The sequence below is a fragment of the Cucurbita maxima genome, unplaced genomic scaffold (genome assembly GCF_002738345.1).
Source record: "Cucurbita maxima cultivar Rimu unplaced genomic scaffold, Cmax_1.0 Cma_Scf00009, whole genome shotgun sequence".
Taxonomy (NCBI): Eukaryota; Viridiplantae; Streptophyta; class Magnoliopsida; order Cucurbitales; family Cucurbitaceae; genus Cucurbita; species Cucurbita maxima.
The window spans coordinates 6,057,437-6,081,910 of record NW_019272025.1 but is presented as its reverse complement, the minus strand read 5'-3'; the positions used below and the strand labels follow the sequence as shown (position 1 = coordinate 6,081,910).

The 24,474-nt window shown below is 41.0% G+C and overlaps 6 protein-coding genes across 6 annotated transcripts in view; 3 read left to right on the top strand and 3 right to left on the bottom strand.

Moving 5' to 3' along the window:
* Window positions 1-2,637, top strand: part of LOC111483686 (enoyl-[acyl-carrier-protein] reductase [NADH], chloroplastic-like) — a 4,446-nt gene extending 1,809 nt beyond the window's left edge. The window contains exons 3-13 of the mRNA XM_023129944.1: window positions 95-204; window positions 330-385; window positions 458-542; window positions 630-677; window positions 951-1,025; window positions 1,109-1,220; window positions 1,353-1,404; window positions 1,574-1,625; window positions 1,729-1,786; window positions 2,003-2,101; window positions 2,179-2,637. Of these exons, the coding sequence (XP_022985712.1) occupies window positions 95-204; window positions 330-385; window positions 458-542; window positions 630-677; window positions 951-1,025; window positions 1,109-1,220; window positions 1,353-1,404; window positions 1,574-1,625; window positions 1,729-1,786; window positions 2,003-2,101; window positions 2,179-2,333 (902 nt within the window). The 3' untranslated portion in view covers window positions 2,334-2,637. The remainder of the gene's footprint in view (window positions 1-94; window positions 205-329; window positions 386-457; window positions 543-629; window positions 678-950; window positions 1,026-1,108; window positions 1,221-1,352; window positions 1,405-1,573; window positions 1,626-1,728; window positions 1,787-2,002; window positions 2,102-2,178) is intronic.
* Window positions 2,638-2,907: 270 nt separating this feature from the next.
* Window positions 2,908-5,377, bottom strand: LOC111483685. Its single transcript, XM_023129943.1, has one exon. It carries the CDS (start codon window positions 5,362-5,364, stop codon window positions 3,055-3,057), a length of 2,310 nt encoding a protein of 769 aa, XP_022985711.1. The 5' UTR covers window positions 5,365-5,377; the 3' UTR covers window positions 2,908-3,054.
* A 706-nt stretch (window positions 5,378-6,083) lies between these two features.
* Window positions 6,084-11,188, bottom strand: LOC111484046. The gene is made up of 7 exons (XM_023130458.1): window positions 10,515-11,188; window positions 10,231-10,430; window positions 9,699-10,146; window positions 9,244-9,603; window positions 8,995-9,170; window positions 6,213-8,899; window positions 6,084-6,105 (listed from the first exon to the last, which is right to left on the bottom strand). Exons 1-7 carry the CDS (start codon window positions 10,717-10,719, stop codon window positions 6,084-6,086), a joined length of 4,098 nt encoding a protein of 1,365 aa, XP_022986226.1. The 5' UTR covers window positions 10,720-11,188.
* A 1,317-nt stretch (window positions 11,189-12,505) lies between these two features.
* LOC111483812 (linoleate 13S-lipoxygenase 2-1, chloroplastic-like) lies at window positions 12,506-16,009 on the top strand. Its single transcript, XM_023130129.1, has 9 exons — window positions 12,506-12,650; window positions 12,752-13,026; window positions 13,121-13,379; window positions 13,487-13,804; window positions 13,896-13,981; window positions 14,090-14,200; window positions 14,311-14,612; window positions 14,697-14,963; window positions 15,063-16,009. The coding sequence occupies exons 1-9, from the start codon at window positions 12,515-12,517 to the stop codon at window positions 15,817-15,819; spliced, it is 2,511 nt and encodes an 836-aa protein (XP_022985897.1). The 5' UTR covers window positions 12,506-12,514; the 3' UTR covers window positions 15,820-16,009.
* Window positions 16,010-18,024: 2,015 nt separating this feature from the next.
* On the top strand, window positions 18,025-21,771 carry LOC111483582 (linoleate 13S-lipoxygenase 2-1, chloroplastic-like). The gene is made up of 9 exons (XM_023129775.1): window positions 18,025-18,422; window positions 18,634-18,902; window positions 18,974-19,211; window positions 19,327-19,647; window positions 19,731-19,816; window positions 19,896-20,006; window positions 20,093-20,394; window positions 20,518-20,784; window positions 20,890-21,771. The coding sequence occupies exons 1-9, from the start codon at window positions 18,068-18,070 to the stop codon at window positions 21,647-21,649; spliced, it is 2,709 nt and encodes a 902-aa protein (XP_022985543.1). The 5' UTR covers window positions 18,025-18,067; the 3' UTR covers window positions 21,650-21,771.
* On the bottom strand, window positions 21,728-24,414 carry LOC111483583 (G-type lectin S-receptor-like serine/threonine-protein kinase LECRK3). The gene has a single exon (XM_023129778.1). The coding sequence runs from the start codon at window positions 24,304-24,306 to the stop codon at window positions 21,814-21,816; it is 2,493 nt and encodes an 830-aa protein (XP_022985546.1). The 5' UTR covers window positions 24,307-24,414; the 3' UTR covers window positions 21,728-21,813.
* Window positions 24,415-24,474: the final 60 nt, after the last annotated feature.

Below are 24,474 nucleotides of genomic sequence, written 5' to 3'. Positions count from 1 at the left end.
TTTTTTTTTTTTTTTTCTCTCATAACGAGGCATGAAATACTTGAAAATGAACTAACATGAAAGTTTTCAACGAACCTAATTTTCTTATCTGTAGGCAAGAGAGCATTTATCGCTGGTGTAGCTGATGATAATGGATATGGGTGGGCAATTGCAAAATCTCTTGCTGCGGCTGGTGCTGAAATTCTTGTCGGCACATGGGTGCCTGTAAGTGAAATAGCTAACTCAGATGGTTGATGAATTGCTTTTTTGCACTTCTACCCAAGGGAAACATAAATCTTTTTGGCTCTCTGGTATGTCAATGTTTAGTATTTGAAAATTTTCTTGTTTAGGCCTTGAACATTTTTGAATCCAGCTTCAGACGTGGAAAGTTCGATGAATCACGAGTGTAAGATATCATTCTTATTTTTATCCTTGAATAAAGTTTTATTTCCCTCCTAACGATTGTTTGATATTCCAGACTGCCTGATGGTTCTCTTATGGAGATCACAAAAGTATACCCTCTCGATGCAGTTTTCGACAGCCCTGACGATGTTCCTGAAGATGTAATTTAGTAATCTCTAATTGACTAGATAAATCTTTTATGCTCTGATTTTCTGTGTTAAACATGTTTATTTTTCCCATCCATGCAGATAAAAACAAATAAACGCTATGCCGGATCCTCAAATTGGACTGTAAAGGTACACACACTAGTTCCCTTCCAATCCAAAGCTTCTATATAGAAAAGTTATATTGAACAATATGGTAGCTTGTCCATGTGAATGAATTTGAAGTTTACCAAAAGCCAAGTAGAAAGTGTCTTTTGTTTTATATGCACGAGCATGTCTCAGGAATCAACTATGCCAAAATTTGATCAAGTCTTGTTGTCATTTTTCATTGAATCTATCTGATGTATTTCCATAATTGCATTTTTCCAATTTTAATGCTCTGGCTACTTCTAAACCATCTTGTAGGAAGTTGCTGAGTCTGTGAAGCAAGACTTTGGCAGCATTGACATTCTTGTGCACTCCCTTGCTAATGGACCGGAGGTATTTAACTAGGAGGTTTAGTTCAATAATTGATTTTCATATCTTGCTTGTTTTCCTTGAAACAAAGATGCTCTTGATAATAGGTAACAAGACCTCTGTTGGAGACATCTCGGAATGGTTATCTAGCAGCTTTATCCGCATCAAGCTACTCTTATATATCTCTACTGAAGCATTTTGTTCCGATTATTAATCCAGGCAGGTTTAAATATTTCCATCAAAGGATTTTGATTTTACCTTGCACATGAGTGCCATATCTTTTATTTTTCTAGTTACATGTTACGCGAAGCAAGGAAAATATTTAAAAGGAAACTTTGGTTTTTGTTGTAGGTGGGTCTTCATTATCCCTCACGTACATAGCATCTGAAAGGATCATTCCAGGGTATGTATGTAACATGTTTGCTTGGCAACCCTATATTCAAAGAAAATATGCTTTGCCTTCTCTTCTTAATTAAGCTACAGTTTTCTCTTATAAATAAATAAAGTTTGTTTGGTGGTTTGTATCATCAAAATTTCACTTATATAACATTGTAATGGAATTCTTAATTCAGGTATGGAGGTGGCATGAGTTCTGCCAAAGCTGCTTTGGAGAGTGATACACGAGTAAGATTTTCTCCCTCTATTCTCTCTTTCTGTCGGGCTGGAACCATTCTTTCTTACGATGATGAGAGTGTTGTATGTCGGAATGTGATTACTATTCTTCTAGGTACTTGCTTTTGAAGCTGGAAGAAAGCACAAAATCAGAGTGAACACTATATCTGCTGGTATTTTCTGCCTTCTGTCTTTCCCCCCTTCTTTTTTATTTTTATGAAAAAGCAGCATATCTGCTGACGGCAAATTATTTTCTCTCGAGTCATATTGGTTAGTGTGTTTTTTGTTCTTTCCGGAAATCAAAATATGATTAAAGCTGCTATATGCGAATTTCCACATGGAATCTCCTGAAGTCATTACTCTAATATTCGTTTCCTGCTTGTGTTCAGGCCCACTAAGAAGTCGAGCTGCAAAAGCAATTGGGTTTATTGACATGATGATTGATTACTCATCAGCCAATGCACCTTTGCAGAAAGAATTATCTGCTGGTAAATATTCCATCAATTTTTTTGTACATGCTCATTATTCATGCTGAAATGGTACCTTTTTTAATATGATAAAACAGAGGAGGTGGGGAACGCAGCTGCCTTCTTGGCATCACCTCTGGCTTCTGCCATTACCGGAGCTGTTATTTATGTTGATAATGGTTTGAATGCGATGGGCGTGGGAGTCGATAGCCCAATGTTTAAGGATATAGATATTCCAACGGACAAGCATTAGATTTGCTTGCAGATTGGTTTGCTGATGTTGGTCTTGCCAACCCTCAGAAGGTTAGCCTAGAGTCTTGTTCCCCCAGCTAGTTCAGTATTCATTTTTCCTATTGGATGGAATTGTTGCTAGGAGAATGGCTTGGCCAAGGATTTTGAATTTGTGTTTCTAATTATGCTCATTGTATTCACCACAAGGGAAGTTCAAAATCTTCTGCATCTGGGTGCGCAGGCATTGCTGCAGTACGTTACGTATGAGAGTAGTACTTCCACGACATTGTGATGATTGATTAGGAACACTTAAAAACTTTTGGACTGATCAGGCTACAAAACGAAATGGGTATCTATAAATTTTAATCAAATAACATGAAAAATCTGAAATTGTTTCTAATTAAGCCAGAACCCTTCAGCATATTGAGAAAGTTGTTCCAAAGTAATGTACGGTTCTATGAGATAGCAGTACTTCGGAATCATATTATTTATTTCTTCTTTCTGCGTTTTTTTACACCCGACTTCATTTTTGTTTGTGCCATCATTTTGATTTGTGTTCATAAACATCTCTATGATTGCGATATCATAAACAATAGTGACCTCACTTTTTCTTGGTTCCTTTTATTTTATGTATGAGTAAGAAAGAAGAGTACAAAGAGCAGCAACCTGTATACTTATATCTAAATTCATACAACAATTTATTATTCAATCACCCAGAAAAAGGTGATATCAACAACTCTAATCTAACTTGCCCTTATGATTTCTTCTTTCATGGCCAAAGAGAGAGGCGCAAGAGTTGCTTCACTCTCCACCCTTACTCCCGGCATGGCTATTGCTCTGCTACCCACAAAGCCACCTTCTCCAATTTCAATATTTCCGAACTTGACTTCCCCTCCTCCTTCATATATGTGTCCAAATAGTAATGCTTCTCTTCCCACACTACCGCCTCTGTGGATCTTCACCATTTCAGGATTCAACAAAGCTCCCATGCTGTCCACATAACCCCCTTGCTCCAAATCCACATCTGAACCCATCAACTTCATTATCACCACAAATATGAAACTCCCACTTGTCATTTCCATGAAATAATCTCCCACCACTGTTTTAATGCCCTGCCATATTGTGTCCATGAAAATCCGTATGCTCCAAATTCCTATTGATTCCCCTTCTTTCTTCCTCTGCACAAGAACCCATTTCGCTACGACACAACAAAGTGCAGCTATAATCCCAGAAGACACCCACATCAATGGAAGTAACCAATGCAATGGAAGTTTCTTGTCTTCCTTCAGGTGCACAACACAAGCCAGTGGAAAAAAGGTGGCCAAACCTACGATGTAATAAGGCAGGGCTGTTTGTAATAGTGGTTGACAGAATGTAAGCCAGAAGTTCTGATACCAAGTCCTGTCCAGCGCCGCCTTTTCCTTGCCCCTTTCCTTCAAAGCTGCAGCCACTGGACAGCCAGAGAGATCTACTTTTGTGTCTGATTGTTGAAGGAAGATTTTCCAGGCCTCTGGGAGAGGACTTCCATTTCGCAGATGCTGGCAAATCTCATATATCAATGAACGGCCATGATCGATTGAAGCACTCTGGGAGACTGATGTAGCTGAAATGACGTCAACCTCGTCACATCGGAGAAAGGGGTTGAATTCCAGTGCTTCAGATTCTTCTTTTGATAGACTTTGGTGGATTTCAATTTCTCCAATGTCTATCAATGGAAACTCAGTCTCGTCCCAGGGTTTGGTGCAGTCAAGTGCGATGTCTTGATCAGCCTCATCTTGTGGAACTGGACGCATTTGAAGCTGAAAAACGTAACGAACACCTCCAGGAGAGTTCACACGACTAAGGAAATCTTCGGCCAAAAACAGCAACGGCCGTTTGTCATCATCGGCTCTTGGAATTGCACCTGTCTCTGGTGGGAGAATTCCAATCGGCTCAACCTTACCGGAATCCTCATTGATTGTTCTATCGTAAGGCCTCAATTTTAATTTCGCGTACATTTCTTGTCCACCTTTGAATCGGAACAGCCGGCATATGTTTGAGTAATAATGTAGCTCTGTATATGAGTCGGCTAAACGAAGAGAATTCCATACTGCATTACGGATATGAGGTACTTTCTTGACATGCTCTTCTCTTGCAGCAAGTCCGCACACAAGCCATGTTGCAAAGTCTGCAATTGTCCTTGCGTAGAATGCATTGCCTGTTTTCAATGTCAAGTCAAGGAGTGGGGTGGAGTCTGATCCATCTGAAAGTATTCTCAATGCTGCTCCACGAGCGTCGATCCTGGCGTCATCATCGGCACTCAAGCTGTTGCTATGTCTGATGAACACAGGGTAACTCTTCCCAGCAGAGAATATCTTGTGATCAGGTAAACCTTTAATGTTGTCATAAATTTTTAAATGTCCCTTCCCACTAACACCAATTCGATGGAAGTACCTTGTTTTGACTTTCAAAGTTGTAGCAGCTAAATTTGCAGCCAGATTGCCAACTATCTTCTTGTATTTCGTGTCCATCTTTTCTATTCTTTCATCCAACATGTGCATAGTATTCTTGATCATGACTGGAGTTCGAGAACCAACATAAACTCCTCCCTTTATGAGCGTTGAGTTCATTGGGGCAACCGAGAGTGCACCAAGAATAACGTCTTCTTGAATCACTGTGCCAGGAAGGACTATACTTTGGCTGCCTATAACAGAATTCTCTTGTATTTCAATCTTCCCACGAGAAAGACCACCAGTTGAATAGAATCCAGAAATAATCCTGCTGAAGTCACCGAGATGAACACCAGTATGGATATAGATTAGTTCCGGATCCAATACTGGATTGATGGCTCTGATTGAACAATGCTTGCCAATTACTGCACCTAGAAGGCGCAGGTATATGCAGAAGGCTTCTGTTCCAGACAAGAGGTTAGCAAATCTAAGGTGGCTGGCAGTGATAATTCGATGGCAAAGCCAAATCTTTAGGGGGTTTTGCTCCATTTTAGACTTGTTGGTGAGAAGACTTTTCATAACAAATGTGAGGATACAAAATATAATGCCGTGAAATAAGTACATGGAGGAAAACAAGATGGCAGAGCTAGTTGCATTTGATGGGACTTCAGCAAATATGGTAGCATAAGCAATTACAGTGAATGGCATCCAGTGGAAGGCTCCAACTAAGCAAATAAATGCAAGATGTTGAAGTGAAGGAGAGCTTTGAGATAGCCAAATGTAGAAGTAATAGACAATAGCTGCAGAAAGTGAGCCCAGAAAGCCAAGTAAGTAGATTCCCAAGAAGTGATAAATGGCCACAAGTTCCTGTCTTTCGCCTGCAGTTCTCTGTGGCTTGCTACGCTGATATATATATATTTCAAAGAGGAGCTTATATCAGTATTTTAGCGTAGATAAGAAGTTGGTTATTGCAGAATGTAAGTAGCTATTTGATTGTGCAAAGCCTGAAAGTAGGATAAGAACTACGTGTTGAAGTACGCTTGAAATCCAATATAGAATGGAATTATGTCGAACTGCTTAACTATATGGCAACAGAACAAAAAGAGATAAGTAAAAGGTACGTAATGGAAATTGATATTTGATGCAAGAACAACTATAGGATGTGCTATACCTTTTCAAGATTTCCGATAACTGAAGTGGTTACGATGCCTTCAATCTTTTGAAGAGCTGGAACTTCAACTTCTTCTCCTAAAATGGCACCTTTGTGGATTGAAGCATAAGGTCCCACTGAAGAATTTTGGCCAATTCTAATTGGAAGAAAGCTCAAGACTCCATTTTTGACCTCATGGCTTTGAATCAAAGCCCCTTCTGCAATAACAACTCCATCACCAATAGATACCAGAGAGGGGTCAGTGATACCTATGGTATCGAGAATAACCGAGGACCCTATCCTTGCTCCAAACATTTCATACCAGTATTTTAGGAACACGGTTCCTCTTAAATGCACAGCTAGAACTTTAGAAGAAACCTCTTGTGCTTTGTAGAACGCCCACCACTTGACAAAATCCATAGACCAGATGGAGACTTCAGGGGTGAGAGCATAATTTGGTCTTAGAAAAGAATTTCCAAGGAATGAGATGCACATGCAAGAAGAAACTATGCAAAGAATCCATGCTAGAGGAGCTAGAGTCAAGGGTAATAGATAATTCATCAAAGGAATGTGATCTGTGAAGGTGTGGAGAATAGGCATGGAACTAATGAAAGCTGAAATTGATAAATAAGCAGGAAAGGCCAGCATCATAGCAACAAGTATGAGAGCAAGAAGTTGGAAAAACCAGATACCGAATCGGCGAGTCCAGGAAATCTTTTCCATCTCGATCAATGCACAAGTTGTTTCAAATGTTGGATTGGCTGTATTTTTTGTTGATTGTGCATGATTCTTGGTCAAAATATTCTCGGAGATGCTTGCCAAGTCCGCAATGCAAGTTGCCGTGAAAATATCTACAGCCCCAACTGGCACTCCTAGGAAATTAGAAAGCTTCTGGGCTGCCCTAACCACCAGAATTGAATCAATTCCATATGACAATAAGCTTTCTGTGGCACAAATTTTGTTAATGGGAATATTTGTCAGTTCAGACACCAGCCCTTTCAAAAACTCTTCAATATCCTTATTACTTATTCTGGGACCTGGCTGTACTGAAGGCTGAACAAAAGCTCTTGACAGGTTTGTTAGTTGAGGACGAGGCGTATTTCCCTCCTTACATGTCCCTGTACTGAAGGATCGAAGAAAATTCCTCCTGAGCTTTATTGCTTCCGGTACTACATTAAGAGTTCCATCAACAAACTGTTTTAGGCATTCAAATCTCTTTATTTTTCCTGATGTTGTTTTACTGATGGTCCGAGGCTTAATCAACTTAACTGAAGCAACGCTAACCCCATGTTCTTCTGCCACACGGTTCTGAATTTGGTCAATGATATCCTTAGCAACAGGCTTACCATCCTTGACTTCAGCAATCACAACCAGACCAACTTGGTCAGAACAATCAGGAACTGGAATACCCTTTTCCATCAGGATTTCTTCTGGAACACCAATGACTGCACAACAACCTGGGCGTAGTAGATCAGATGAGCTCTCAACTGTCTTTTCAACATCTGCTGGATAGATGTTTCTTCCTGCTGCAATGATCAGATCCTTTATCCTTCCAGTTATGAATAACTTCCCATCGATTACTCTTCCCAAGTCGCCAGTTCTAGTATATCTCCGTCCATGATGGTTTTGGAGCTCATTTCTGAAAGTATCTTGGCTCAATTCTTTCCTTCCCCAATATCCAATTCCCGCACTTGGACTACTGATCCAGATCTCTCCTTCCTTTCCATCTTCTTCAAGCTCCGTCCCAGTCCCTGGATTGACTATTCGTATGTCAATATCTGCATTACCTTGATCTACATATCCACAACAAACTCTCCCTTGCCAGTCTATGAAGATGGGAATTCCTTCTCCAAAAGCACAACTCACAAATACACAGTTTTCTGCCAATCCATAACCTGGAGCCATCACCTCTTCAGTTAGGCCAAAAGGGCTAGTGAACTCAAGAAATTTTTTCAAAGTAGTTTTCCGAACAGGTTCGGCAGCAATCATGAGAAAAACCATGGAAGAAAGGTCATATGTCTGAGCCTTGCCCTTGTTAGCCTCCAATCTTCGAGCCACCAACTCAAAGGCAAAGTTGGGACCTGCACTATGAGTAGCTTTATATGTGCTCATAACATGAAGCCACAAAAGGGGGTTTTTTATAAATGTCATTGGAGAAAAAAGGATTGCAGTTCCACCACTCACAAGAGCAGTGAAAAGTCCACCAATCAGCCCCATGTCATGGTATTGAGGTAACCAGCTAACAAGTACTGTCCTTGAAGTACTCTTGTATCTTCTGCGCATCAACTTCACGTTATGAATGAGGCCACCATGCGTAATCATGACTCCTTTTGCATCACCTGTTGACCCAGACGTAAATTGCAGAAAGCTAACATCATCTGAGTGAGGTTCAGATTGGTTAGTCATCGCATCTGGAGCCAAATTGGCAAATTTCTTTATCCAACTATCAGTGTGCATCCATGGAAGTTTAGGCCACACAGCTGAAGACTTTCCATTTTCTCTCATCAAGCCAATCATATTCTTCACCTTGCCAACTCTAACTGCTGAATGATAACTAAGGGTCGACAGAATTGCGACTGCACCGCATGATTTTGCAATGTATTCGATTTTCAAAAGTGCTTGGCCACCTCTTTGGAAGGGATCAGGTGGAAGAACTGGAACTGGTAAAACCTTAGCTCTTAAGCATCCAAAGAATGCGTCAATGAAGTCGAGGCCAGGAACATATATGAGAAGAACCCGATCCCCTGATTTTATTGGAGGCTTCTGGTTTGATAGCAGCTTTTGAGCAATGCAAGAAGCATTGAGATGAAGCTCTCTGTAGGTCCGCTGGCCTAACACTGACCCTTCTTCATTAAGCCAAGTGTAAAGTACTCTATCTCGAGTGACATGATGTGAACCCCAGTGCCTTAAATACCCATCCAGTGAGTTCAAATCGGGAAACTCCACTCCTGGTAATTCGCCTAACCCCTTAACATCCCTTTCTCGTTTTGATTGTAAGAGAAACATGGACTGCAGATGCGACATGTTTCAGTTTAGTACAGATAAAAAAAAAAAAAGACACTTTTTCTTTTGTGTATTCAACTGACATTCATTATTGGGATCACCTTAGCATAAGAAAACATGGGAGAAGAGTTGTTTGCGAAGTGCTTGCATACGAGTGTCATGGCGTATGAAGAATTTCTCTCTGTAAGTTCAAAAGCCATAAGCCCTCCTACGTAATAAGTATTCAATGAACCTTGTAGCTCCAATTCCAATCTCTTGTAGAATCCGTCCTCCATATCTGCGCGAAGGCTTCAACATATATCAGCATCTCATCTTGGGAAGTGGAAAATTATTTAGATAACTTTACTTACCTTTGCTACAAACATGGGGGAAATATTTAAATCTTCTTTGCAGCATCACCTTCTTAACTTCTGCCCCCATTTTCTTAACTGTGTTGATTGCCAGCTCAGCCACTTTTGGACATGTAATGTCGGCTGAGTTCCCATAAGACCAGAACAGGAATATATCAGTGTCTGCGTAGAATCTCTGCATGGCAACCGGGTATCCAATTGTTTCCGGATTGTCCATATGTTCCCCAAAGTAATAAAAACCAAGCGGTAAATGATTTAGGCCTTCTATCTTCAGAACTGTGGTGTAATAGTCAATTGTGTATACTTTAGTGAACAGCTCCTTTTCGAGGTGGCTCATATCCATTGTCTCAGCTCCTTCTTCTGCAAATAATATCAATATAGACCTATTTATAAAAGGAAGGACAGAATAGAAAGGAGACATGGTCAAAGAGAGCTGAAAATAATCCATTCAAAACCTGACGATTTTGTGGTGGAGGACCTGTAAGTTCTACCATTTCTAAAAGGAAATGAACCAGAGATGATAATCTTATCAAACTCCAAACTTGTGAGATTTGTGTCAAGGTCCATGACATGAAGAGTTACAGTTTTAAAACTCCGTCTGACAGACACTACTTCGGTGTTGCAATGAACTTTGATTGGAATTGTCTCGCTGATCCTCTTCCACAGGCCCCCATACCCACCTTTGAAGCGTCGTATTTTACCTGCCATTGATGTGCGGGTGAACTCATGCACATAGGCATAAGGCATGTCTTGCAGAAACCCATATCCAGAAGCAGTGTAACCATAAGCCACAGACTTTGGGACAGACGTCAGTCCATGAGCCTCAAGATACGCAGGAGTTAAGTCAGATGCAAATGCACTCACAGCATGGACACCAATGTGTCCTGAATCCTTCGCTTTGTCCTGTACAGTAGAATTCCAACTTCCAACACTAAATAAGTATACTAGTATTCAAAGATTCCAGTCATAGCAGCAGAGGAAACTAACCTGGAGTTCTAAGGTGAGTGAGATAATGGAGGTATAATCGTCTGCAACGCCTATGTCTTGATATTCCCCTGAAGTATGAATGAGGGCTAGCTTATGGGAGTCCATCTCTTCCAATTCAGAGGCAGTTTCTTGGGCGAGGTGAAAGATTGTTGGAGCACTATTTGCAGCAAGAACTTGACCTCCCAAATCGTATATTTTACCTGTAACAAGGGTGAATGCTAGTTGTGTGTGAACTTGAATCTCATAACAACCATGTCATGCATTGAGTATTAAGTAAGTTGTACCTTCAATTTCCACAGACTCGCACATGCCCCCAACATCCTGATGCTTCTCCAAGACAGTTACATCACTGTAACCAAGCTTGGCCAGTGCATAAGCAGCTGACAAGCCACTTGGACCACCTCCTATAATCCCAATCCTAGTGTTCAGAGGAAGGGAAGGGTGAAGCTTAGAGAACTGATCTTCTAATGAGTTGCCTGTATCCATCATCACACACTATATTCACTTCAGCCACCAAAAACCAACTTCTCAAATCAAACAAGTCTTACATCTCTGTTCAATTACCAACAGAACCTGCCCAACATCATCGTATTCTTATACAAGCGCGGATACGAATTGGTTAGTTAAAAGCTGAGGAGTGTCGTATTCCGCGAAAAGGGTGAAGTAAGTAAGTGCCAAATGGGCAAAATAGTTTCATAGATGGTGACGAGTTAAGAATAGAATAATCCGGAATCGCAGGTTTGTGAGCTACTTGGGAGACTCCGAGAATTAAACTCCAAATATTCTGTTTGTGAGTTAAAAATGTTGGTAAAGAACAAATGGAATGAGGGATCGGCAGCGACAAGCACAAGGCGATCATTTGGCCATTTGACGCTGACCCTTTCTCTTTCTTTCTTCCGCTTTTTACTAAATATGAATAAGAGCTATGAGTCTGACGTGCAAGCAATCGGCAGAGGCACAAGTGGAGGAATTTTGTTAAACTTCCAGTCTGGGCTTTGGAAGATGGTGGGCCGAATGAGAAGAAGGGAAATATTTGAAAGTGCGAGTGTTAGTCCGTATTTCATTGGAACCATCCATTATGGAGAATTTATGACTTAAGTTGAAGATTGGTGTGGGAAGTAATTGGTTGATGGATTGATATCTATGGTTACACTTCAATTTTCATATTTATTTCAATAATAATAATAATATAGAAAAGTTGGGCAATAATATCATCCATCCCACTCTTAAATATTTTAAATTTGTATCCTTTAGGTATTAAAAAAACATATACATACGCAATCCTAATGGTGTGTATTTTGGTTCTGGTCAAACAAAGGCTGCCGTAGTGTATTTTAAAAGAAAAAACAATAAGAAAAGAAAAAGGAAGTCATACATGTAATTATTATGGGAAGAGGATGGATGAATTGCTTCGGAATTGGACGAAGCTTATAATAAATATAACTTTGAGGAAGTCAATTCAAAGAAGAGAGGAGATGGGGTTGTTGGGAAAGGAAAGAAGAGACGAGGAGGCGGGGCGGTCAGCGGAGGGAGGCGCCCGATGGCTTTGGATTTGTGAACTTCCAGATGTTCACGCAAGTGAGTGCCCATTTAAACGGTAGAAACAATTAAAGCCCTATATTGTTTATTAATGCTATAGCTTTGAAGTTTGAAATATTCAGGAAAGAGCATGCGAGGACATTTCCTGGAAAGAAGGGAGGCTCACCTTTCATTCATAGAAAGCTTTATTTGGGAATATTATCGGACTACCCCTGCCACGCCCTTATCCAAACCACGTAATAATGATAATATTAATAATAATAGTGGTGAGTGAGACAAACGGAGAGGCGGCGGATGCAAACTTTGAACTGTTGCCCATGTGAGACCAAATTCGATACCTTTTTATTATTATTATTTTTATTTTATTTTCCAATACCTCCCTCTCAAAATTCGGTACCTATTTTAGTTTATCAACCATAGTCTTTCTGTCTAATTATTTTTATTTCTAACCTTTAAAATCTACCTCCTTTTATTGGACTCTAAATCAGGCATCAATGATTGTGCCCACTTGACTGCATTATATACTCTTTTTGTTTTCAAGGAAATGATATTATAAATCAATACGTTCTTTCTCTATTCATATTTTCAACATAATTAAATAAACCACCCACCACCAACCACGTGTGCTGTCCACGTCGGACTTAATTAGAAGATGCCCACGAAATATATAAAATTAATATTTAGAAAACAGGAGATGGTATTGGGTTTGAGTTTGTGAGTGTATAAATAGAGTCGGACTTGGTTGATGATGAAACACCCCCACACACCAGAGATGGCTGTTGATATCATCGCAGTTATTACCGTCAAACCCAAACTTAATGAAAAGTTTCCTTCCGACGACACCCTCTCTCTCAAGTTTGCTAGCTCCGATTTGGATACTGGTAACTTATTCCTTTTGTTTCAAGAATAAACAACCATCTATCTTTTATTATTATTATTATTATTATTATCATTATTGCTTAGTGTAACATTCATTCCACAGATGGACAGCAAAAGCCATTGCTCGGAGGTGTGGCGACAATACAAAATGAATCGGCGGAGGAGTACAAGTACGTGGCCAAAATTCAAGTTCCCAAAGGATATGGGGAAATTGGAGCAGTGATTATTGAACTGAAAGAGAACTCCACGGAGAGGTTTATCGACACTGTTTCTATTGCCAACTCATCATCTCACAACTCGGTTACGTTCAGCTGTACCTCATGGGTTCAGCCCAAAAATCTGATTCCTGACCAGCGCAGGATCTTCTTTTCCACTAAGGTTGGTTCATCGATCACAAGGATATGATTCAATTAAATAATTATTAATTATTAATTCTTATTATATTTGTGGCGGGTGGATGGGGTTTGAACAGTCCTACTTGCCGGGAAACACACCGGCAGGGCTGGTGAAGCTGAGAGCGGAGGACCTTGCCAATCTGAGAGGCCAAAAACCAGATGGAACGGAAGATAAGAATGAGCGTAAGGGGTTCGAAAGGATTTATGATTACGATGTGTACAACGACCTCGGAGATCCTGACGTAGACATGAAATGGAAAAGGCCTGTTCTTGGTGGTTCGGCCCAGTACCCTTACCCTCGGCGTTGCAGAACTGGTCGTCCTGCGGCTGTATCAGGTACCCTTCTAAACTAAAATTGAATGCATTGCATGTTTATTTTAAAATGCATGAATGTGAGAAGCAAAGAAAATGGCAATAATTTAATGCTGCTGGGACAATGGTAGATCCGTCGTCAGAGCACAGGGGTGAAGAAAGCTTCTATGTTCCACGAGACGAAGCGTTCTCAGAGGTGAAGCAGAAAATGTTTCCGGCGAACCCGGGGAAGAAAGATAAGCTGGGATCAAAGCCTTTCTCGGATTTCACTCAGATTGACCTAATGTTCCGAGATGGCATTGAGATCCCCCCCGCCCCTCACGAAATTCTTCGCTTTAATATTTCCTCCACTCTTTCCACCATGCATGCCCCACCCTTTGTTGACCCTTCTACCCTTCAGCCCCAGCCTGCCCGATTGGTTAAATTCCCACCACCCGAGGCCCTCAAGAGTGAGTCCACGCCTCCATACTTTTTCTTTGGGTATTAATGGAGCTTACCAAACAAATGCATTTTCCTCACAACTACTTCAATTTTTCCCAGGAGACAAGTTCAATTGGCTGAGTGACAGCGAATTTGCAAGACAGACACTCGCTGGTCTCAACCCCTACAGCATTCAGCTGGTCAAGGTCACTCACAACTTCACCATCAATCCATTAATCTCTCTCTCTCTCTCTCTCTCTCTCTCTCTTTCTATAATATGCAAAACCCGCTTAATTTTGTCCCAATTCATTCAGAGTTTGCCTTTGATGAGTGAGCTGAACCCCAAGGATTATGGACCTCAAGAATCAGGATTCACCACCCAATTGGTTCAAAAATTAATCGGATGTTCCATCACTGTTGAAGAGGTAAAATTGATTAAACCCAACGTGCTATAAGTTACTAAATTAGAGAAGATTTTTTTTTTTTTTTTTTTTTTTTTTTTATAAAAAAAAGAGAATTTTGTGGGTTTATACAGGCATTAGCACAGAAGAAATTGTTCGTACTGGATTACCATGACACTTTAATGCAATATGTAACCAAAGTAAGAAGCATTAAGCGGACGACACTGTATGGATCAAGGACATTGTTCTTCCTAAACTCAGATGACACTTTGAGGCCGCTGGGTATTGAGCTAACTCGGCCGCCGATGGATGGGAAGCCCCAATGGAAACAAGTTTTTTCCCCAAGCACTCATGCCACGGATGCCTGGCTATGGAGGCTCGCCAAAGCCCACGTTCTTGCTCATGATTCTTGCGTTCACCAACTCGTTATTCATTGGTACGGGGCTAACAAAATTCACGCGTTTCTTGGGACAGTTGAATTAAATTAATTAATTTTGACAAGTTGATCAAATATGTGCAGGCTTAGAACCCACTGTTGCATGGAGCCCTATGCAATTGCCATGAACAGACAGTTAAGTACGATGCACCCAATCTATAGACTATTGCATCCTCACTTTCGATTCAATATGCGCATCAACTCAAATGCGCGTGAAATTCTCATCAACGCCGGAGGAATCATTGAGAGCACGTTTTCTGCTGCGGCTTACTCCATGGAATTTAGTTCTTTGGTGTACAAGAAGGAGTGGCGATTTGACACCCAAGCACTCCCTGAGGACCTAATTCGCAGGTAATTACTAAAACTAATTATTAACACAAGTTTTGATTTGAGATCGAATTGGGTTAGGGGTGAGTTTTGTGATTGATATGAAAATGGATCTAAAATCAGGGGAATGGCGGAAAGAGATGAAAATGCGCCTCATGGCCTTAAGCTGGCCATCAAAGACTACCCTTTTGCGAACGATGGACTGATGTTATGGGATGCGGTGTTGGAATGGATGACGGAGTACGTGCACCACTATTACCCGGATGAGAAAGCGATAAAGAACGACAAGGAGCTGAAGGCATGGTGGAAAGAAATCATGGAAAAGGGGCATCCAGACAAGAAGAAAGAAGCAGGATGGCCGGCACTAAAGACCCCCAAAGACCTTATTCAGATCGTGTCCACCATAGCGTGGGTAGGGTGTGGACACCACTCGGCTGTGAACTTCATACAATACGCACACGCAGGGTATTTCCCGAGCCGACCCAGTATTGCGAGGACCAACATGCCCACAGAGGACTTCGACCAGATTCCAGAGGAGTTTATAAACAATCCTGAAAGTGTGTTGCTTGAAGCCTTCCCTTCGGTGGCACAGGCTTCCACAGTGGCACAGACAATGTTGATACTCTCGGCTCACTCTCCGGACGAGGAGTATATTGGGAGCAAGATAGAGGCAGCCTGGGAGGAGAACCCCATCATAGCCAAAGCCTTCCAAAAGTTGCAAGGGAGGTTGGATAACCTAGACAAAAGTATCGACGAGAAAAACGAGGATAGTAATTTTAAGAATAGGCGTGGAGCTGGGCTAGTCCCGTATGAGGTTCTGAAACCAACTTCAAGCTTTGGGGTGACTGGAAAGGGAGTTCCATACAGCGTTTCCACTTGAACTTCCTCCCCCACTCTCCCGTCTTCATCAATCGTCTTCCGCCTCTGTGCTTTTGATTTGGAGCAATTATTAGATGTAATTTGCATGTTGTTTGTGTGTTTCTTGAATTCCGATTTGCATCATTTTCCCTCTCTTTTTTAAATCAGTTCTTATCCAATTTTTGTAACATCTATTTGTAAGCGCTATTTCATTTCTTTCCACATTATTTGTAAGCGTTGGATCATAATACCTTGCTTCTTTTTTTTCTCTATTGAAATTTGATAAAATTTATTTAGACTAAATTAATGAAAATAGGTGGGACCTGATTGGCAGGTAACTAATAAAAGTAGTAATTAAATGAAATACAGGACAGGGAGTTGCATACAGGCGTTTCCACTTAAACCACGTCCTTCCCCATCACTGGTACGTTGTTTTTTTTTTTTGAAAAACAAAATTTGTGACGACGTTAATTACCCTGTTCTTTTTCATTTTAAAAAATACCTATCTTTTGAAGTCATTACCAATTGGAAATATATATGAAAAAGTAAAAGAGTAATATTAGAAGGGTTAGGGTTTTGGCTTGGTGTTTTAGCATCCCTAACTCAACTCTCATTCTTCTAACCGTGTCTCACGTGAGTATCCTTTAGGTCATTTCCCCCAACACATGTTACATCAAATTTAAGGATATGTCCATCATCAATGCAAAAGCAGGAGGCTGGAGTTATGTATATGTCCATCATCAGAACAAGGAAACCAAAAGTAAATTGAATGGAGGTGGTGGGATTGGTATCAAATATCCACAATGCTGTGGTTGCTTTGCACCCCGTCCCCACTACTCCAATAGATATTTCCTTCCAAAATTGACAATCACTTTTCACACCTTTTTCTCGTGCCTTCACTTCTCTTCTCATTCTAACACTTGACAAGACAACAAATACAAACCACAAACCACAATTCATTCCTTTCCCTCTTACTCCCTCCCTAACTTAAATATCCATGAATTGTTTTATACAATAAAAGACACCATTAAGCTTTGTATAGTGTGTTACTTACCGAGTTCATCTCCTTTGTATGTACATATAGAGGAGGTGACTTGTATCAATAATCCACCTTTGCTTCATTGTGTTTTCAAAATCATTTATGTAATATATATATACATTGGAATAAGTTTCAGAATTTAAGGATATAATTTAACCTGCTGTTTTATTCCTAGATAGTACAAAAAAAATATCTTGTAACTTGGGACAAAGACGTCCGATTCTATCCAAAATACCCATTCCGGAGAAAAGAAGATATTGCGAAACTCTCAACAATTATTTTAAGCGTATTCGTTTGATTGGCCGGAATTCAGATATTTATACAAATGTACTATAATACATTTTTTGAAGTTTATAACTTTCACTTCTGTTCTTTTTTATTCCGCAAATTTTTCATTCATTCATTCATTCACTCACTATTTATTATTTCTCTATTATTTACTTTATAAATCCATTAAAATACTCACAACTTTCATTTTTTTAAAAAAAATATATTTCTTAACCACTCTCATCTATTCAAATGTCATAAATAGATATTTGAATTTTTTAATAATATAAACGATACTAATTATATAGCCTAATAATGTTGTTATTATTGTTAATAATAATAATAATAGTAGTAGTAGCTGCTTCGTAACTATTTTATCAACCCATTAGCTATAAGAAATATATTTCTTCCTCTTTCCTTTTTTTAGTTGAAGCTGAATAAAGATGGAGATGTGAATTTAAGTTTTTGATTGATGTTAGGTTATTTTAGCAATTGGACTTAAAGTTTTGACATACTACACCTATCTTTTTAAAATAAAAACAAAACAAAAAAGATTATTCAAAGGAAATAGTGCGAGGCATGAGTAATACATATTACGTAGTTAGCGAGGAAAAATAACCACATGGAAACCCTATTCGGTGGTGTGCAATAAAAGAGACATATTGAAAGGAGTAGTAATCTGAGTAACCATTTGGAGGACGGCAGCTGGCAAGACCCATACTCCATAGCAGCTCTTGTATGCTCATCTTTCTGGTGCACTCCTCCTTGAAAGGACCTGACGTGACCCGAGCCTTGTCCTTTTATTTTTTGCGTGAATTGTTTGAAGGAGCAGAAGACATTTCAAACGAGTTTTAATCCCACAACACATTGCCCTCCTAGACCCATATTTGCAACTATATATACACACGCGACCCCCTCCCCCTTATTACAGGAATTACCTTGGTTTCCTTCATTCGGGACCAACATGCTGAAATCTCAACTCCCCCACTACTCCGCTTTAGAGCCACTCAACTACGTAAATCCAAGCCTATTTCTTCTTACTCATGCCAAGCCCCTACTTCCACTACGCTCGGGGCCTCAACGCCAAAGCCCCAAACAAAATCTCTACTCCCATCGCCTCCGCTTGCCCGCCCGCCCTGCCGTCGTCAAAGCCAGCTCCGTCGCCAGTTCCACGGAGAAGCCGCTTTCGGTTAAAGTCTTGGTGACCGTCCAACGAGCCCTGGGGACCGGATTGTACTTGGAACGAGGGCTTGATGACATTGCTGATCTCTTCGGTAAATCGCTTGTTGTGGAGCTCGTCAGTGCTGAGGTCGATCCTGGTGAGTGCCCTTGCTTCCACATTTTTTTCATTTAAAATACACTCTCTCTTTCTTTTCCTACAAGAAATATTATTTATTTAATTTATAATAGCATTTCTCATACAACTAACCCCAAGCGATGCTTAACAAATAGGTAAGCATACAATATTTTGAAGAATTTATAAAATATAATTTAGCAATGTACTTTTGAAAATGTGCGTGTGTGTTGCAGTAACGGGATTGGAGAAGGCAACAATAAGACACTACGCACATAAAGAGGATGCAGAGGGTGATGAGATTACATACGAGGCAGACTTCAAAATTCCACCAGATTTCGGTGTAATTGGAGCTATTTTTGTTGAGAATGAGCATCACAAAGAGATGTATGTGAAGGATATTGTGTTGGAAGGCCATCCCATTGGCCCTCTGCACTTCGTCTGCTCTTCTTGGGTGAATGAGAAGGACCTTCCCGACAGTAAGAGGGTCTTCTTCACCACTAAGGTCATTTCTTCTTCTCCATGCTCTGCTTCATCAGTATATATACGTAACCGAAAAAATGTTTTGTGGAGCAGTCATACTTGCCATCCAATACGCCGGAGGGGCTCAAGAAGCTTAGAGAAGAAGAGCTGAAAGCTCTGCGAGGCAATGGGGTTGGAAAGCGTGAGAGCCACGAGAGGATATATGATTATGATGTCTACAACGATCTGGGAGATCCCAACAAAAACCTGGAGTATAAAAGACCTGTGCTTGGTGGAAAGCCGTTTCCATATCCTCGAAGATGTAGAACCGGACGTCCACGGGCTTCCAGAGGTTGTTTGTTTTTTCAGTTTCTATGTTATTATTGGCATTACTATGGATGATGATATTGAGAGGGAAAACAAAAAAGAAAATAAAAAATAAAAACAAAAACTTGGGTGATTTGTAGATCCTGTATCGGAATCCAGAAGTTTGGACAATTATGTGCCCCGAGACGAAGCATTCTCAGCACTGAAACAGGCGACGTTTAATGCAAGTTCGCTCAACTCGGTGCTTAATGGGTTAATACCAGCTTTGGAATCAGTCTCCACAGACAATGATATACGTTTCCCACATTTCCCTGCAATTGACGATCTTTTTGATAACGGAGTTCCATTACCTCCCTCCAAAGGCGGTTGGAAGCTCGCTACTCTTCTTCCAAGGATTATTGACACTATTGTTGATTCCGCGGAGGATATCTTGCGTTTCCATCCTCCTGAAACATTCGACAGTAAGAACACTACGTTCAAAATCAAAACCAAATCAAAATCAAAATCAAAATCTAATCAACATATTGCTCATCCCCTTGTTCAGGGGACAAATTCTTCTGGTTCAGAGATGAGGAATTTGCTAGACAGACCCTCGCAGGTCTCAACCCCTACAGCTTAAGGCTTGTTACGGTATCACATCCTCTGTACTCTACCAACTTCCTTCTTTAACGTACAACCCAGTTACCTAACCTCGAGGAGTTGAGTGCAGGAATGGCCATTGAAGAGTAAGCTTGACCCTGCTGTTTATGGTCCTCCTGAATCAGAAATCACCGGAAAAATAATTGAGCAACAAATCAGAGGTTTCATGACTCTGGATGAGGTACGTAAGCCCTTGGACATCGTTTACACTTGGATTCTATATATCCAACTTCTTTGTTTTCGAATGAATGCTTTGTGGGGGTGCAGGCGCTGAGAAAGAAGAGGCTATTCATACTTGATTATCACGATCTCCTCCTTCCATACGTAGCCAAAGTGCGAAAACTTAAAGGCACCACACTCTATGGTTCGAGGACATTGTTCTTCTTACACTCAGATAGCACTCTAAAGCCCTTGGCTATTGAGCTCACTAGGCCACCCATCGATGGCAAACCACAGTGGAAAAAGGTTTTCACACCCTTCTGGGATGCCACTAGCGTCTGGCTTTGGAGGATTGCCAAGGCTCATGTTTTAGCCCATGACTCTGGTTATCACCAACTTGTTAGCCATTGGTAACTCACTTTCCTTTTAAACTAAAAATACTCACTTTCCTTTTAAACTAAAAATATGGTCAAATTCTTCTTGTGAAAAGCTCACAGTTTTCCCACTTCGATTTGTTTTTGTTGTCGTTGTAGGCTTAGAACTCATTGTTGTGTAGAACCTTACATCATCGCATCAAACAGACAACTGAGTGCAATGCACCCAATCTATAGACTCCTGCATCCTCATTTTCGATACACCATGGAGATCAATGCACTTGCTCGCCAAGCTCTCATCAATGCAAATGGGATCATTGAGACTTCCTTTTCACCTGGAAAGTACTCCATGGAATTTAGTTCTGTTGCTTACAAAGAGCAGTGGCAGTTCAACTTAGAAGCTTTGCCTGCTGACTTGATTAACAGGTGCTTATTCTTCAAATCTCTTTCATCTTAATTAAAAAACCAACCAATTTGTGATCTCCTTCTCTTACTATCTTGTGTTGTTGTTGTTGTTGTTGTTCTGGGAAGGGGGTTGGCAGTTGAGGACCCAAATGCACCACATGGTCTGAAGCTTACCATTGAAGACTACCCTTTTGCCAACGATGGCCTAATCCTTTGGGATGCCATCAAAGACTGGGCAACAGAATATGTGAACTACTACTATCCAGATCCAAGTCTTGTTAAGTCAGATGAGGAACTTCAAGCATGGTGGACAGAGATTCGAACAGAAGGGCATGCAGATAAGAAGGATGAACCATGGTGGCCAGTTCTCAACACTCCAGAAGACCTTATCAGTATTGTCAGCACCATCATGTGGGTAACCTCCGGGCATCACGCGGCAGTCAACTTTGGGCAATACTCGTTCGGTGGATACTTTCCAAATCGACCAAGTATTGCTAGAATCAATGTTCCCGTGGAAGAAAAAAACAAAGAGAAATGGGAGTACTTTGTTAAGAAGCCAGAGAATGTGTTATTAGAAACCTTTCCTACACAGCTTCAAGCCACCAAAGTCACGGCTGTTTTGAACATACTGTCGAGTCATTCTCCAGATGAAGAGTACATGGGAAAAGATATGGAACAAGCATGGGCTGATGAGCCTTTTATAAAGGGGGCATTTGAGAAGTTCAGTGGGAGATTGAAGGAACTAGAAGGGATAATTGATAAAAGGAATGCCGACCCAAGTCTAAAGAACAGATATGGAGCCGGGGTGGCGCCTTATGAACTTTTGAAGCCTGAATCAGAGCCTGGAGTGACAGGAAAAGGAGTTCCTTACAGTATTTCCATTTAAAACCCCATGCCATAGTGCTTTGATAAATCACTTATGCTTCAAATAAAAAATAGGTGATTGAGTTGCAACAATGTCGAATGTATCCAAACCACTTCATATTAAAATAAATAAACGTTGTTAAGATATAGATCTGAATTTGAGCTTATTGAATAAGCATGAACGAATTAGAAGGTTGTGCTAATGAAGGAAGATGGGTCGGGGGGGAGGGAGACTTCAACAGCCCCTTCCAGCATCTGAACCACTTTGTTCATGGTGGGCCTTAGAGATGGTTCCTCTTGGATGCACCAGATTGCAATCATCACGAACCTCTTTACTCTCTTCAGGTCCACCTTTGCTTCCTCGTCATGTTCTACCAACATCTCCATCTTCCCGTCTCTGAAGCAGTCATAACTCCAATCTGCCAACACCATTCTATCTTCATCCTCTGCTTTTCCCTCGAAGTTCCTTCTGCAGCATATAATCTCCAGCAACAATATCCCAAAACTGTAGACGTCCACCTTCACTGTGATGGGGAGGCTTCTAAACCACTCCGGAGCTACGTATCCTTTGGTTCCTCTGATTGCCGTCAGTGTTCGAGTTTGATCCTTTTTCAGAAGCTTTGCCAAACCGAAGTCTGCAATTCGCGCGGTAAAAGAGTCGTCCAGAAGGATGTTTTGAGGCTTAATATCACAATGGATGGTCTGAGTACTGCACTCTTGGTGTAGATAGCAGAGTCCTCTTGCCGTCCCTAAAACAATTTGAATCCTTGAATACCAATTTGGTTTGGAATCCCCAAAAAGGTAATCTGCAACACACCCATTCTTCATGAACTCATACACCAGCATTCTGTGTTCTCCTTCATTGCAGAAACCAACCAATCGAACTAAGTTCTTGTGGTTTGTTCGAGCAATAGCGCCCACTTCTGCTTTAAATTCCCGGTCTTCCCCTTGCACCACGTGGTCCAACTTTTTAACGGCCACCAAGTTGTTGTCCCCGGAATCAATAATCCCCTTATAAACAGTGGCAAACGAGCCACACCCCAACTGCTCACTGAATCCACTCGTGGCCTTGTTCAGCTCTTCATAGCTGAAGGTCCTCAGATTGACGCCTAAAATGAAAGGGTCTCCGGTAACATCCCTGGATCTCCTCATCCTTTTCCTGAATCGGCATACAACCAATAATGCGAGTAGGAAAAAGAGCAAGTTTAGAAACGCAGAGCTTCCCAATAGAACTGATACAATGACGGCTACTGTAGATTTGGTCCCGCGTCGCTGGACAAGATTATTAGGTTGGAAAGTGGAGTTTTGTTTTCTAATTTTGAGAAGAGCTCTTCCGCCAGCACTGGGATCCATTCTTCCATAAGAAAGAGGAAACCTCTTCTTCCTACATTCACCATCTTCGAAAATGGCGGCCGCACAAAAACAATCATCCAAACATTCGTTTCTGCACCATTCCTCATTTACTGGTCGGAATTGGCCGTAATCACCAGGAGGCCAATCTGTATTTGGCAAAGCCACAAATTGGAAGTTAGCAGTGTCTTGAGAGGATTGATTGCAGCTCTGAGCTTCAAAGTTGGGTTTACACCCCTTAAATTCATCATCTGGATCAACCAAGACATAGCTTGGTGGACAAGTGCAGACTGCCCTCTGGTCACGCCCAAGACTACAATAGCTATTAAATCCACACACTCCACCTCCCATACCAGTATTGACCAAGGTACACACGTTTTCGGAGTCCGATACTTGCGACCAAGCTTGAGGCATAGACGAATTACGTGTCTTTGGGTAAGCATACAGTCTGAAAGCCCCATCATACTCAAGAATGGCCCGGAGGTAAAAATTCTGTGCTGAAAGGGTATTTGATATGGAGTATGTGAGAATGGTATTATTCTCGGCAACGAGATAAAGGGAACCAGAGAGGTTGAACACAAGCTGGAAGCCAGAGCCTACAGTGCCACTTGCCCAATAGGCTCTGCTATCTAAATCGTAAGGGTATTCTCTGGGGTAAAGCACCAGATTCCCATCAGTTTGCATCCAAAGTTGAAATCTTCCACTTGAGTAAGTGGCTTCTGAATAACGAGCAACAAGAGATTTGCCAATGTTTAGAGTTTGTGATGGTAGAAGTGTATCGGTAGGCCAGTCGAAGCTTTGCCACAAAATTTCAGAATCAGTGGTAGCCAACACCAAGTTGCCACTATCAAGCATGGCAGCATGGGAAGCAGAGTGATTAGATGGAAAGGAAGTTGAGGTCCATATTAGATTGCCTCCGGGATCGTTGAGCACCAGTTGACCAGCAGCAGTGAATAGAATTGTGGATCCTGAAGGTACCAATTTATCGCGATTAGCCGACCAAACGATAGTTTTGTCGTGAATGTTGTTGAACCAAATGGCCAACAAGAAACCTTTGGCGTCCCAGGGGAGAAACCCAAAAGCAAAAACACCAGATTGGGAGGGCCAGTAGGAGAGATTAGTGTCAGCGCTGCGTGGAATTGCAGTGAGAGATGATCCCAGAGTTACATTTTTAAAGGGCTGTGAAATGGAAGAAGTTGGCAAAACAACAACAATAAGAAGAAGAAGAAAGCAGTAAGATGATCTGCTTCGAGAAGCCATAAGGCAAAGAAGGTAGCGTTTGCGAAGATAGCATTTCCAATACCCATTTATAACCCTTTTCTTAATCATCTAAGGAAGCTTCCCATCCATTTCCAGTTCCCAGTGTGGAAAGAGGAAATTGGACAGAACAGAGGTCAATGCAGAGCCCCAAAGAAAAGTCTTTTTTTTTTTTTTATAAATTTCAACATGGGCATGGCCACCCCCTTCTTTGGGCTTAAGAAAACGCCAAAACGGTGT